Source organism: Hyaena hyaena, unplaced genomic scaffold, assembly GCF_003009895.1.
Source record: "Hyaena hyaena isolate Hyena2069 unplaced genomic scaffold, ASM300989v1 scaffold_332, whole genome shotgun sequence".
Lineage (NCBI taxonomy): Eukaryota > Metazoa > Chordata > Mammalia > Carnivora > Hyaenidae > Hyaena > Hyaena hyaena.
In genome coordinates, this window is record NW_024080964.1 from 1703029 (window position 1) to 1719243 (window position 16215).

The window sequence follows — 16215 nt, forward strand, 5'->3', positions numbered from 1 at the left end:
TTCCAGGGTTTAGTTTTCCATGGAACATACTTTGGGAAACAGGTCTGGCCTTAACATATTCCTCAATTTCATTTAACTATTTCATTAAATGTTCAGTTTTCATACTAGAGGAGAGAGATTTCATGGATTTACTGTGTCATATTCACTGGTTAGATTTTGATGTGATACTCTGCCAGTTCTATCAGTTACTAGCTCTGTCTAAGCTTCCGTTTTTGTATCTAGAATAGAGATAATAATAGAACTTATTTCTTACTTCTTAGGGTTGTTGTGAGGATTAAGGCAAATCTTCCATATAGCACATTTAGCACAGTGCCTGGTACCGAATAAATACTCACTAAAGTTTATTATTAAAGGAATTATATGTGCAAATGTTCTTGCCACATTTTAGAGATGGATGGTTTATATTTTGGCCTTGTTTTTGAAATTTTCTTAGCAGGAGCTACATGTCTAGGTGCTATATTGAAATTTTAATAGGAAAGCCACTAATTGTTTTTTAGATTTTTTTTCTAAACAGAAAATGGCTACAGAAGCCATCTGTAGCACTTAATCTAATAGCTTGCATTTAGTTCTTCCATTTACCTTTGTATTCTGTAGCAAAAGTATATTTCTTTAAGAGCTAAATCATTAAGAGCTAAAGTATCTGTGGTTAGGCTATTGATGGTTCCAAAGCTTTTGAGGGAAGAGTTCAAACCAGTCCCTGAATTGTACATGTAAACATTCATGCCTCGAAAATGTCCAGGCTTCTGGAGAATTACACATCCCATTTGTAGTGAGGCAGTTTCTCACACTTTACCTGCATATATACTGGAACTTGTTCAACAGGCCATGTGTATAGTGGAATCAGCAAGTAATAACTGCAGGCAAAATAACGAGAGCCCTAGTCAAATGAGGTCAAAATAAATTGGTGATAACTGTTTAAAACCATCAGTCAGAAGTACATCCTTTAGCATTTCTGGTAGTGCAAGCCTGCTGGAGACCAACCTCTCAGCTTTCCTGTATCTGAAAAGAGCCAGAGCAAAAAAAAAACAAAAAAAAAACCCACATACATTCAGGACTGTTTTCAAGAACAGTGATGTGAACGATGGACTTCTCATCAGGAAAAAATAGCAAGATGGTAGACAGGTAAAAGGGCGTTAATTTTTATAAAGAAATTTTGAAATTATCAATTTGCCTTTTCTAATTGCTGTGTAGGTAACTAAAAGTAAAAGAAATGCCATTTAAGGTTTTAACTGAAGAAAAGCACAAATTGGAGATTAAAACAACATAGATTTATGAAAATATGCATGGATTAGGTGACAATTTACTTATGTGTTTGTTTGTTTTTTAACAGCCTTTAAAACCTGATTTCAAGTTCTAGACATTAAGCCCTTAGAAGGAGTTGGTCTCACATAACAGTGGTTTAAACATTTTATATTTGTTTTATCAATAGTTTTTATGCCTCTTATTTACTCAGGTTCTATGATACAGTGATTAATGAATTATTTCTTATTTATAGTTTAAAATAGGATTAATGCCAATTTCAAAGGGAGAATAATTTTGTTACGTATTTTCTTTCACAGTTGTAGACATAGTGAACATACATGTTTGCTGAGCTTTGGTACAATTATAGCATCAACAAATTTTAAAAATTTTTTAATGTTTTTTTCTTTATTTTTGAGAAAGTCCGAGTATGAGCCGGGAATGAGACGGGAAGGGAGAGACAGAGGCTGAAGTAGGCTCCTGGCTCTGAGCTATCAGCACAGAACCCTACACGGGGTGAACCCATGAACCAGAAGATCATGACCTGAACTGAAGTCGAATGCACAACCAACTGAGCCACCCAGACGCCCCAACATAAATAGTTTTAAAAATGTGGTCTCAAAACCATCATGATTGCAGTTTTTGACGACTGTATCATATTTTGTACTTACCTGCTACTCGTTAAATATATAGATAATTGGTTTCTTTAAAAAATGTTTTTAATGTTTATTTTTGAGAGAGAGTAAGACAGTGCAAGTGGTAGAGGGGGAGGGGCAGAGAGAGAGAAGGAGACACAGAATGTGAAACAGGCTCCCCAGGCCCTGAGCTGTCAGCAGAGAGCCTGTTGTGGGGCTCAAACCCACAAACTGTGATATCCTCACCTGAGTCGAAGTCAGACATTTAACCAACTGAGCCACCAAGGCGTCCCGTTAATTTCTTTCTTTTAAAAGTCTATGATAGAAAAAAAGTCTGTTGTAGATAATACTGTCGTTAACATACTTTGCAAATAGGATATAATTTCTTTTTTATTTTGTCTTGGATAAATTCCTAAGGTTTGTATTTATTCTATTTATTTGTTTGTTTATTATTTAACTTGGCTCCACACCCAGCATGGGGCTTGAACTCATGACCCTGAGTTCTTCACATATATATCTTCACATGTAGTTTTATTTTACAAATACATGTAACGTGCTAGTGATGTGTGCCAGAAAGTTTACGTAATTTGTTTAGAATCCCATAGCTAGTAAGTAGAAGAACAGATTTGCTCCAGAGTTTCTGCCCCTTACAACTTGCTGTGATGATACCTCTTGATACATCTTGCCATTTAGCTCCCTTGGAAAAGGGTTACACTTATTTTCAGTCAGTTTAACTACAACTTATTATCAGTGTTGGATGATACATTAAAACAAAAAAACTGACCAATTTAATAGGTATAAAATGATTTTTTTTCTTAAATTGTTTATTTTTGAAAGAGAGAAAGCCTGAGCAGGGGAGATACGCGGCACGGAGGGTTGGGTTGGGGAGGGGGGAAGGAGGAAGACAGAGGATCCGAAGCAGGTTCTGCACAGACAGGAGTGTGGGGCTCTAACTCATGAACTGTGAGATCATGACCTGAGCTGAAATTGGATGATCAACTGAATGAGCCACTCAGGTGTTCCTAAAATGATATACTTGTATTCTGTAGAAGTACTTGATGAAGAAGATTAATTTAAAAATATAAAACTAAGTTAAATTTTTGTTCGTAAAAAAGCTTTTCTTGTTTTTACCATTGTAAATTTAAAAGTAAAAGGGAAATTGACTAAAGTTATTACTAAAAGAAATGGTATGTTGGAAATTCCTAGAGTGACTTTTCTGTCTTTAGGGACTGATGACATTGTTTTTGAACTTTGCTTAGCAAGTATTTTGTTGTAAATACTTACTTGCATAAAAATACCAGAATTTGAGAAGAGTTTTCTGTTTGTCAGTGGTAATTTTTAAATTATCTACTTAAGATGATTTTTAAAAATTTTAAGGACACTACCTGTTCATCGCTGAAAATTAAAAACCATGCAGGAGGATGTAAATTACAAAGTAGAATACTCCCTTTCTCCTAGTTCTCTGGTCCCAGTTCACTAGATATGTGAAGGGGCTACGGGATGAGAGCCCCCTAAAATGTATCACTTTGGCATTAAGATTATTTTGAGTTAAAAGTAATAAAAATCCAGCAGGGGCAGGAAAAGCTCTCTGCCTCCCCCAATTACTGCCTAACTTTACATGGGAAAGGAGAGCCTGCAATAGGAAGAGAGCTATTAACTATTTATGAGATTTTTTTTATATGGAAGTCTAACTTTTCTTTCCTTCCTTCTTTCTTTCTTTCTTTCTCTCTCCTGGAGCTGTGAGGTTTTTGGAATTGTGAATATTCTTTTGAAATATGGAGCCCAGATTAATGAACTTCATTTGGCATACTGCCTGAAGTATGAGAAATTTTTAGTATTTCGCTACTTTTTGAAGAAAGGTTGTCCCTTGGCACGGTGGCGCTATATGTCTGAATTTATAAGTCATGCACTTCAAGCACAGACAACTTATAAGGAATGGCTGCCGTCTCTCCTGCTTGCTGGCTTTAACCCACTGAATCTACTCTGCAGTTCATGGTAAGAAGTCCTACCGTAGTGGAACTTTTCCCTTTGGAGTGAATATACTACCTTCAGTTTCTCCCAATTTCTTAAGATCCCCATTTGGGAGGAGGGGGTATGTGTGTATGTGTCCATGAGTGTTGACGTGACGGCTTGGTTGGGGTGAAGGAGCTGGGGGGCTGAGATGGAATGTAACGAATGTTAAGAGTGCTGGAAAAGGTAAGAGGTGACTGGAAGGGTTAGAAATGGATGATGCCAGAGCATTCTTTGGAGAGGGCTATTTTCTTCTACCTAGGCCATCTCTCATGCTCTTATGCCTGTGACAGAATGGTTGTAGCTGCTTTGGAGATGTCTGTTATCCTTTCATCTACAAGATGGAATACGCTTGTCCTCTAGGCATCTTGTCTATTTGAACTTCATCTCCTTTAATATAAATGCTGATTTCTGAAGTAGTTGATAATATATGAAAGTTGACTCAGGAGTTTTCTTGGATGAGAAGAGAAAGCTGTTTCTGCCAGCCTCTAGCTTTTGCAAAAGTTGTTTTTATCTAGGTGGGGCTGAGAAGGTGATTGCAGCAATGAAATAACTCTGTTGGCCTGATAATTAATTCAAGTCAAATGAGAAAATAGTATAAAGTGTCCAGGAGAATAGAGGGCATGGGTATTGTATACAATTTCAGTGAAACATCTCGATGACTTCCTTTTTGTGTCTCAGAAACAACCATTCACTAAAATAATGTTTAGACAAATACTCAATTTTGCATTTCAGCCAAAAAGTGCTTTGATATCTTGTTAAATTTGGGTTTTTCGTTTGAAAACAGGTCCTCTTTGGGCTTCATGTAGGTGACAATATGTTCCCTACTTGCACGTTTTACTCTGCATATCTGGGGACCCCGTCTTCCACTTGATGGCTTCTCTGTCTGCATATGATGAACAGTCTTTATTTGGCAGGATCCCCCGTCTCACCTTTTATTACATCTGTCAATATATAGATTTCAGGAATTTTTACTAAGTAGAGGTCTTATGCTTATGTCTGTCATCCATTTGTTACTGTTTCACATAATGCAGTTTATAAGGAAACACTGCTTTCTGGGAAGTTGTTTGAGGAACATAGAAGTAAAGGCAAAGTTCAGGTACATGCTACTATTCCCACTTTACTTTTTGTTTATGGCTTACATTAGGTTGAGTGCCTGGTTGTATTTACCCCTTTTCCCAACAGCTGATTAATATCCAGTTGCCGGTCAGATACTCATTGTTGCAACTCTCTCTATACCTTTTCAATACAATTTCACAAAAGTCCATTATATTTTAGATAATTGAATGAAATATAAAGATTACTGACTATTTATTGAGATGTCACTGATTTTTTAAAATTCTTTAAAAAAAATTTTTTTTAAATTTTTATAGTTTATTTTTGAGACAGAGAGAGACAGAACATGAGCTGGGAAGGGGACAGAGAGAGAGGGAGACAGAATCTGAAACAGGCTCCAGGTTCTGAGCTGCCAGCACAGAACCCGGTGTGGGGCTTGAACCCACGAACCGCAAGATCATGACTTGAGCCGAAGTAGGACGCTTAACCGACTGAGCCACCCAGGCGCCCTAAAAAAATTTTATTTTAGAGACAGAGAGAGAAAGAGAGAGAGAGTGCAAGCAGAGGAGAGAGGCAGAGAGAAAATGTTAAGTAGGCTCCACACTCAGCACGGAGCCTGATGCCCAGTTCGATCCTCTGACCCTGGGATCATGACCTGAGTGGAAATCAAGAGTAGTGTTCTTAGGGCGCCTGGGTGGCTCAGTCTGTTAAAAGTCAGACTTCAGCTTAGGTCATGGTCTCACGGTTCATGGGTTTGAGCCCTGTGTCGGGCTTTGTGCTGACAGCTGACTCAGAGCCTGGAGCCTGTTTCAGATTTCATGTCTCTCTCTCTAACCCTCCCCTGCTCACGCTGTCTCTCTCTCTCAAAAATAAATAAGAAAACACTTAAAAAAAAAAAAAAAAGATTAGTGTACTCAATCGACAAAGGCAACCAGGGGCCCTGAGAAATGACTGATTTGTAAAAAGTATTCGTATATGCGTATTTGTGTTAAAACCCCCTTTATAAGTGCGTGGATGTGCATAGACAAACCACTAAGATAGAAACACTTGCTAAAGAATGCTGTGTCTAACTATTAACAGTTATTTAAGTACCCTTCACTATTAGCTTAGGGGATTTTGTGGTTGTGTCAGCTCCTGACAGCTAGCCACTATTACCTCTCACCATTCTAAGATTCACTCCCCAACTGCTGCTCTAAATGCAATGCAGCATGAGGGGGCAACTGTCGACAGCCCTGAACAGCCCTGAGGGTGTGTCCTCTGCACCCCCTGCCTTCTCAGCAGTACTCTTGGTGTTCCTCCCTGCAGCTACTGACTCCACTCTGTAGAGCTTGTCCATTACTTTCAGCCTTCACTCTCATCTGGTTTCTAGTTTCTTTCTTTAACTAACACTTAGAGTACTGCCTGACACAGTAAGGACTATTTTAAGTTCTTTATTAATTTGTTTAATATGAAATATAGTAGATACTATTATCCTCATTTTACAGAGAAGCAAATTGAGGCCCAGAGTGTTTAACATACTTGCTCAAGCTCACACAGCTAGTAATTTACTAGTACTAGAGTTTATCCCTGCAATATGGCTGTCCAGTAGTAGTGTGGCTCAGTCTGTGTTTCTAACCACTGCACTATGCTGCCTTAGCCCTATGTGTCCATATGGATACTGTAGTTACATCACTTCATTTCAGGTTCCTTAATCCGTTGCCTAACCTAGGGACGTGTATCTGCTAGCTTTTCTTGCTCCTTACTCCTAAATTAGCAAGAACCTATAGGGGGAAAAATTAAAGGTTGTCGTCTTTCCTTTCCTCCTCAGCCAACTCTGTAGAGGGCTGGGAGAGGGAATTATTCCCATTAATTCTCCTAGAAGGATTTGTAAAATACACTCTTCCACCCCCAGTTTGGATACAGGACGCCCTGCATTGTGAATAGGCTATTTAAGAGTTTCTCTGTGTTATATTTGTTGATATATCTCTGTGATATATATATATATATAATATTTAGAGAGAGACAGAGGAGAGAAGAGAATGTTGGCATAGAAAGGAGTTGAGAACCAGTATAATGCTACAAATTATTTTGAAATAAATTGTAAAACTTTCAACTATCTGAATGGAAAATGCCAGTTGTATATATTTTGCTCCAAAGGAGTAACTTTAGTCACTTTATATTCATTAGAAAAATACAATGGAAAATTTTACTTTAGCAATGAAAACGCTTAACATGGTCAAATTTTTGTTCACTGATCTTTTATTGAATGGATAAAGCTACTGTTTACACTGAATATGATATATGTTTTCCTTTCTTTTATCAAATTTACATTCAAAGAGCTGTTACAAGAAAAATTTTCCCATAAAAATTCCAATATGTTGTTAAAGTGGATTTTGGTTGTATCTTATTTATATCATATGTAAGGCTGTTGCTTAATCTTTGTCATGTAAATTATAAATGTCTTTCCTAGTATTGCTTGCCTTAAACGGTTTTAAAAATGTATCTGGCTGAATAATTGCCTGTCACAATATAATCTACAGAGTAGAAATATTTTTTCGACTTTAAATGCAAGACTAGGTCCCCTCCCTCCCCTTGCCCAAACATAATAGGCGAATAATAAGAAGTAAATGTCATCTGTGCATTTAGTTGATTAACTGTCACTTGTTTATGATTGTACAACTGCTTTGTACAATGTAATGGTCAATGTCGTACAGGAACAATACATTTTTAGTGGCATTATCAGCATTGGTAGAATAAACTCACCATTTTATTAACTAAAGCTGTATAAACAGATTTATTTCTCATGTGTGTGTTTAGATAACTACATAAAAATGACTTTGTGTTTGGTCACAGTGAGACTTAAAGCACACTTAAGCAGAAAAATGAAACCATTAAAAAAGAAATAAGGAGCCAGAATTAATTAACCTTTGTTGTGGGATACTAGAAAGTTAAGGAGATTGTTTGCCTTAGAGTATATTGTACCATTTAATTTATTCTCAGTATTTCCTGATGAGTTGTGATTTGACTGAGAGCTTCCTGAGAAATAAAATGTTTTTCCAAAGCATTTGTGCTGCACTTTCTTTCTAATGTATGCTTGCATATTGGAGAATTAAGAATTGGGGAAATGTTTTTCGTACTCTCTAGTCAGTCATTTCAAGGACACTTTGACTCTGTAATTCAGGTATAAGTTGTCTTTGAGATGACAACTTGAGAGGTATTATTCAGTTTCTTTCCTTTTTTTCTGTTTTTTTCCCCTTAAGTCCTTGCTCAGTAACGTCTTAACAGCAACCTTGAGAATAATTTCTGAAGTAATTACCAGAAGCCCTAATCATTTGTTCTTCAAACAATGCAGTATTGTAGGGAAGTATTTAGTTGAGTATAAGATGGGTAATCTTGTTAGAATTTGGAGTTGTCTTTAAGCTGTGACTAAATTTCACATGTACAATGTTATAAGACCTGCGAAAATGCCATACTGAATTTCAATCCAGTTTTAGTAATATCAAATATTTATGTAACATTTTATACTTTTCATAGTATATTTACTATATTGTTTCATATTATTTTCTCAAATAGGCAGGTTAAGTATTATTTACATTTTAGAGACTATGGTCTAGGGCTTGAAGACTTTAGGCAGCATGTCTGTAAGTAGTAGAGGTGGTATTAGAAACCAGAACTTTTCTTAAAGCAGTGCTCTGTCCAGTAGGACTCAGGTGCTTATAAAATTAAAGGAATTCTCTTTTGGTAAGAAGTTTGATACTATTTTGAAATACTAGAGGGAGAAGTGTTTCTCTTGAACACTTTCCAGTCCTTAAGGATAAAAGTTATTCTGGTACATCTTTTAGAACTGAATCTATAGTGTGGAAGGTCCCTACAGGGGAACAGTTGTCCATCCCTGTGAATTGCACAGAAACAAGCTATCTCTCTCATGTATTCAGTTCACTGATAGCTTTGGGTGTTTTGGGCTTTATCCTCTCGGGACGGTTAAATTGTGTGTCTATAAGGATGACCAGTCAAGGTTTAGCAAGATGATTCAAGTAGGTGGAGATATTGGCAAATCCACTGATGACATTGGTGCCTCTTTTTTTTTTTTTTTTTTTTTTTTTTAACCCCTGCTGCTGAGGAATGGGAAGGAAAATTCCTGTCCTCTACAAAGGTAGAGATTCTCTCATCATCTAGTGGACAAGGACACACAGAGTCCATTCATCTTCCTGTAGGAACCTGTAGATGATTATTCATATCCACTGAACTTGCCTCCAATTACACAAATGTTTTCTGTGCCCCAGTTTTCGCTCTTTCTTCTGTACTGAAATGTGGCAAGAATAGTTAAGAGGTGTTTGTTTTCAGACTGAACCCTTGGCATATTTTGTGTCTGTCTAATCGTATGTTAACATCTTGCTAATACAGGATTGACTCAGTCAGTGATGACATCCTCATCTTCACTTTGGAGTTTACTAATTGGAGAACACTTCCTCCCGCTGTTGAAAAGATGATCTCCACTCGTGCCTCAAAATCTTCGTGTGCGTTGCAGAAGCATGTTGGTAAGAAAGTTCAATTTTAAACACATTTCACTACTTTCTCTTCTCTTTTTTAGCTACATTATAATTTCAAATAATTACATTGGACATTATTTGCATTTTCTTTACGTGGAGAAAGGATGGGGCTGTGGTAGTGGGAGTGGTACAGAAGGAGAATCCTAGTAATTTCCTTCAATGATATCATGTCTGATTTGGTAAGTTTAGCCAAAGAAAAGCAGGTGTTTACTGATATTTTTATATAATGGTGCGCTTTTATTTCTAGTAAGGGTTATGTAAAACAAAAGTGAATCCTAAATATTGTTAGTGAATATTTATTTTGTGGTCAGAAATACTTCCCTCCATTTATACCTCTTACTTAATGGCTGCCCGTGTGTTGGCACAATATAACTATCAAGGTGAGCTGGGTGAAAATTCTCTGAATTTATTGATACTTTATGATTGTTGTTTTGGATCCTTTTTTAAAAATACTGATTTTTGAGAGAGAGTTTGAGCAGGGGGAGGGGCAGAAGGAGACAGGGACCAGTGATCAGAAGTGGGCTCTGTGCCAGCTGCAGAGAGTCCGATGTGGGGTTCAAGCCCACGAACTGTGAGATCTTGACCTGAGCCAAAGTTGGAAGCTCAACTAAGTAAGCCACCTAGGCACCCCTTGATCGATACTTTAAATGACTGTTTTAAAACAAACTCTCAACTTACACTCACTTACTAAAAACTTCTTAAAGCTAGTTTAAAAAAAAAAAGGCATGAAGTAGATCTTATACAAGGAAACCAGTTTAAACTAAACATAATATACTGAAATTCAGATTTAGTTTACTTTATGTTTTGTTAACCAGGTTATGTATCTAAAGCTAGGAAAATTTTATCCTCTCTGCTATTTTTACATGAAATGTTGCTCTTCATAAAACATGTTGAATAGGTTTTTAACGAGTAAACTTAATGCATATGTAGAAATGCGTCTTGTAATTTTTTGGAAAATTACATTTAAGTAAATTTTCTCAATCAAAAACAGACATTCAGGAAAATATGCTCTTGAACTAAGGTGTATTCAAACTCTGAGGGAGTGTTCTGTTAAAGAAAAAAAATCTGTTTGGAGTCTGAGAATTTTCATACAGAATTTCTTTAATGATAATGTTGGAAAACTCACTTGCATTTAATTCTTAATGTTGAGAATTGCATCTTCTTTTACTAATTATGTATCTGAAGCAGTAGAGAGCAAGTGTCTATTTAAAATAGATAGAATATGGGACAATGGTCTTGAGAAGAAAAGTCAAATGAGGGAGCATATGCCAAATGGGGAAATTATTGCAGTTTATCAATTAGTAAAGATGTGAGAGTTTACTCTGAAGACTTTAACATATGGCACGTTTGTCCAAGTGAAGGTAAAAATTGAGCATGAGTGCATTACCCTGCAGTAGACTAAATCCATCAAGGGCTTCTTGTTTAATTAGGCACTAGGTGGAGCTTGGGTAGGGTAATAATCATCATCTCTTAAGAGCATTTTATTGTGGCTAAAGGTTTGCAAAAATCCTTCTCCGAAGCATTAATGTAGCTAATGCTTTTCTGGTCTGTTTCCCTAGCCATAACCTCTTGGTTCCGTTCCTATATATCCAACTGCCTTTTGGACATCTCCCCTTGGGATCAATTTGAACTTGTCATTTTTCTACTTGTCCTGCTGTTCCTTCTGTATCCTGGTTCGGAAAGTGAAATGGTTCGGGAGTGCTGTTTACCCAGAGAGTGAGTTATCCATGGCAGCTCTCTGTTACCTGTCTCATCCATAGCAGTGGTGCCCAACAGGGATGATTTTTATTTTCTTAAATAGTTTCTTGTCAAGTTGGTTTCCATATAAAACCCAGTGCTCATCCCCACAAGTGCGCTGCCCCATGCCCATCTCCCCCCTTCCCCTCTCCCTCACCCCCATCAGCCCTCAGTTTGTTCTCAGCATTCAAGAGTCTCTCATGATTTGCCTTCCTCCCTCTCCCCAACTGTTTTTCCCCTTCTTCTCCCCCGTGGTCCTCCGTTAAGTTCCTCCTAATCCACCTATACGTGCAAACATCTGGTATCTGTCCTGCTCTGCCTGACTTATTTCGCTCAGCATAACACCCTCAAGTTCCTTCCATGTTGCTACACATGGCCAGATTTCATTGTTTCTTATTGCCATGTTATAGATGTTGTATAGATAAACCACATCTTGATCCATTCGCCAGTTGATGGACACTTAGGCTCTTTCCATGTTTTGGCTATTGTTGAGTGGGAGTGCTGCTATGAACATTGGGGTCCATGTGCCCCTATGCATCAGCACTCCAACAGGGATGATTTTGCTCCTGATATTTGGCAGCCAACATTTTTTGGTTGTTAAAACTGGTAAGGGGGCTATTGCCATCTAGCAGGCAGAGGCCAGGAATGCTGCTAAACATCCTACAATGTGCAGGACAGTCCCCCGCAACAAAGAATTATCTGGTCTCAGTGGTCAGTAGTGCTGAGTTTGAGAAACTCTTGGTTTCCTCATTGCCTCTTGTGTTGTTTGATTTTAAGAAGGCCTTTTATTCCTACATGGAAAGCCTTTATTAACCCTGTTCTTATTGCAGACTACTTACGAAAAGCTTGTGTTCTTCCTCCTAGTTATATTAGTCTCTCGAGGTTCTGTATTGGTTCCTCTTCTGCAGATAATGGAAGACATAACAGTATTGGACTTTAGTAGGGCTGCGAGGAAAAGATATGCCCATCTGCCCAGCTTTCCTCTTTTCCTTCAATTTTCAGGACACTCTGTTATGTAAGCTGGTTATCTTTATTTGGATCTTGAGCTGTAGGATCTTTGGTGAGCAGAAGTTTGGCCAAGGTTTTAACACCAATGAGAGTGAGCCCAGAAACACAACTCTTGAACTCCCTTTCTAAATGTATGAGAGTCTTGCCTTCACCCACCTTCTCTAATAACTTATGGTAGTAGAAACTCTGTTGTCAATGTATTTCCTTAAATTTTTGGGAAAGGATGCTTCTTGCAACTCACTACCTTTTAGTAAGCCCCTAGATAACTTCAGCTCTCTAGCTCTTTTATGCTTACCAGTTCTATCCCAAGGAAATGATTTTCCTCTTTTTTTTTTTCTAGTCCCTTTTCAAGTTTTAGGGATGCCATGTTCTTGGTCAATATTTTCCTTTCCTGACCTTTACCTTTTTCCTCCATAAGGAAATAGCAGCTTGCTCTGGTAGTTTACAAATTAAAAAAGACGACTAATCCCTTGTTCCTCATCTTTTAATCATGAAGTCAGATTTCTCTTCAGAAAGTTATTTTGTTTTTTGTTGGGTTTTTTTTTTCATCAGAAAGGAAATGTGTGTGTACTAAGTAAAATTTACTGAGTGTTTGCAGCTTTAATGACAATTTTAAAAATCCTGTGCCTTATTTATTCATACCTCTTAGAAACATCATTTTAACCACACAATAGTAGACTTCTTAATAAAAATATTTGCCAACCTCTGGCCAGCTGTCCAAGATAAAGTCTAGGTAATTAAATTCTTAGGAATAAAAGCACTTGGCTTTAGTTCATCCCCACTTTAATGATCAAATAAATACAGTTCTATCCAGAGTATTATATGAATCAAGATTCTATAAAGGGCCCCCAGGAAACTCTCTTGATCTGTTCATTTCGGTGTTCTTCTGCTGTGTTCTAAAAGGATTTAAAACCATTTATACATGTAGATTATCACAAAACAGTAAATCAGAAGTTAAAAGTGGAAGCAAAAGAAAAAATGAGAAGTATACTTGGGGATGGATATAAAATGGTGTCAGAGAAAACATAGCATGGTGATCTGAAACTTGCTTGTGGACAGGCTGTAAGTGTGGTTCCAACTGAGCTCTCTAGTCATTGACATTAGGTTACAGAGGTTATATAAGAAAACAGACTCTACTCACAAGTACAAATACTCTTGGATGTGGTAATGACAGTTTCCTAGACAAAATCTTCATAGCCATGGTATCTTGGGACTTTATTTTACCAGTCTTCAATGTGGACTGTTGCTATCATACTAAACTATAATTCAGTAAAAGTAGTTCTTCGGGATCAGTATGGTATCTTCTATGTACTGGGGTATCTGTGACTCTGACTTGACCAGGGCTCGATTTGTAATATCTGGAGGAGTTGATAACTTGTATGTACTTTGAGCATTTCTCTTTAAATAACTGTATTTTTCAATTCAGTATTTTATAAAAGTTTATTTAAGTAATCTCTCTACTCTCTGTGGGGCTCAGACTCATAACCTCAAGATTAAGAGTTGCACACACTCTTTGGACTGAACCAGCCAGGTGCCTCTCTCAACTCTAGGGTTTTTGTTGTTGCTGTTGTTTTTTAATTAGGTAATCTCTACACCCAATATGGGGCTTCAGCTCACGACTCTGAGATCAAGAGCTGCCTGCTCTACCAACTGAGCCAGCTAGATACCCCTCCACTCAAGTTTTATTTTTTAATTAAAAAATTTTTTTTAATTTTGGAGAGTGAGAGAGATCATGTGGGAGAGGGAGAGAAGGCAAGAGAGAGAGAAGCCCAAGCAGGCTCTACTGTCAGCCCAATACCCAACACAGGGCTCGGTTCCACAACCTTGGAATCATGATCTGAGCCTAAATCAAGAGTCAGACAGACGCTCAACCCACTGAGCTACACAGGCACCCCTCCACTAAAATTTTAATAGTAGTAGTTAGCAATAGGTTTAAAATTATACTACATAAGAAGTATCAGAGTGTAGCTATTTTGTGTTGCAGATTGAATTGAGAAAATATTTTTAGGAGATAGTTGAGCTTTGAAGTAGAAGCAAAACAAAAAAATGGAAAGTAAAGGTTGATTTGTGATAGGCTTAGTTTTCTATTTGTGCAACCCAAGGAACATTATGAGGGCTCCTTGCTAAATATGGTAGGCAGAGCAAGTATCCACAACCAGTTTCCTCTGAAACTTTGAGCAATGCTTGTAGTTTGGAGCAATGCTCCTTCCTTGTGCACTTTTCATGATAAACCATTGTAGTAAATACACCAGGCTCACTACACATAGTGACTTATTTTAAGAGATTGTTATGTTTGCAGTTATAAATTAAGGAATAACCAGCAGAAACAGTGCAAGTTTAGCCATAGTTGATCTGTAATCCTTTCTGGTAATAATGTTTTCTACAGCTTTATTGAGATATAATTGACATATAACATTATGCAAGTTTGAAGTATACCTTTTTGATAATAATTAACTGGCATTCCAGTTGTCTACTCAAGTCATTTCTAGTTTCAGGTAATAAAATGTATACAGTTTTAAAAGAATATTTTTCTGTTATCTATCGCAAGAGCATGTATCTTGTGCAAAAGGTGAATCTTCTATCTTGGAAGATACATCTATAAAGATGTATCTTTTTTCTTCTCAAATTTTTTATTTAAATTCCAGTTAGTTAATATACAGTGTAATATTGGGTTTCATTTTTTAGTAATCCCTACACCCAGTGTGGGGCTCGAACTCATGACCCAGAGATTAGTAGTCCCTTGCTCTACTGACTGAGCTGTCCAGGCCTCCCTCAAGATGTATCATTAAGTTACTTGTTTAAAAAAAAGGGGGAGGGGGAGGTGTGGCACAACCTTGTTTCAGGCTAATGGAGATACTTTGTAACTGCAAATATAACAGTAGTGATATGGTTCCATTTTTTCATGGACAGCAGGCAAACTTAAGTTAGTTAAAAATTGGAGCCCTGGTTGGGGCGCCTGGGTGGCTTAGTCGGTTGGGCGTCTGACTTTCGCTTGGGTCATGATCTCGCGGTTCGTGGGTTCGAGCCCCGCGTCGGGCTCTGTGCTGACTGCCAGCTCGGAGCCTGGAGCCTGTTTCAGTCTGTGGCTCCCTCTCTCTCTGGCCCTGCCCTGCTCATGCTGTCTCTCTCTCTCTCTCTCCTAGAAATAAATAAAACATTAAAAAATTTAAAAAAAAATTGGAGCCCTGGAATTGAATTAAATTAAATTATTTTCTCACCTTATAGTAGTTACTTACATCTCTGAGCCTTGGTTTCTTCAGTTGAAAACAGGGATAATTGTAGAACCTACTTCATATCATTTTCACAACAGATTTTGTCATTTGGCAGAGACAGACCTCAGCTGAGTTCTGCTTCATTTTATTCTTCCTTGGAACAGAGGAAGACTGCATTTTCCAGACTTGATTGTCATATGAATGGTTAAGGATCACGGGGTGTGAGCTCTCTATGTTCCCACTTCTCTTGTTGAGGAAATGTGCAAGCCATGTTTGAGATGGTGACACAAGGTGGAAGTTACCTGAAACGCCGAGATGTCATTTCAGGACACCTATCTTAGAGAATCCTCTGGCCTGAGGAAGATTTTGCATGAGGCAGAAATAAAGCTGTGTTGTGTTAAGATACTGGTTTTTAGGATTTATATGTTATCATAGCGCAATCTAACCAATAACCAAGTTAATTCATAACCAAATCTTGTCTCGTAGTCCATGACCAAGGAAAAGTCAACAAAAGCTACAAGTAATGTAGTGATTGACTGGGTAATGAGTAGTTATACAAATGCTCTGTGGTGGCTCACGCCAATCAGAGTGGCTAAAATGAGCAAATCAGATAACTCTAGATGCTGGCGAGGATGTGGAGAAACGGGCACCCTCCTACACTGTTGGTGGGAATGTAAACTGGTACAGCCCCTCTGGAAAACAGTGTGGAGGTTCCTAAGGAGACTAACAATAGAACTCCCCTATGACCCAGCAATAGCACTGCTAGGAATTTACCCAAGGGATACAGAA

General features: G+C 37.7%; 1 protein-coding gene across 4 annotated transcripts in view; it reads left to right on the top strand.

Moving 5' to 3' along the window:
- The window catches only part of ASB3 (ankyrin repeat and SOCS box containing 3), a 115405-nt gene that overhangs the window by 88329 nt on the left and 10861 nt on the right, over window positions 1-16215 (top strand). For 3 of the 4 annotated variants that reach the window (XM_039249191.1, XM_039249192.1, XM_039249193.1), the window contains exons 8-9: window positions 3612-3869; window positions 9324-9457. In XM_039249191.1, coding sequence (XP_039105122.1) covers window positions 3612-3869; window positions 9324-9457 — 392 coding nt within the window. The remainder of the gene's footprint in view (window positions 1-3611; window positions 3870-9323; window positions 9458-16215) is intronic. The other variant, XM_039249194.1, reaches the window with a different exon arrangement.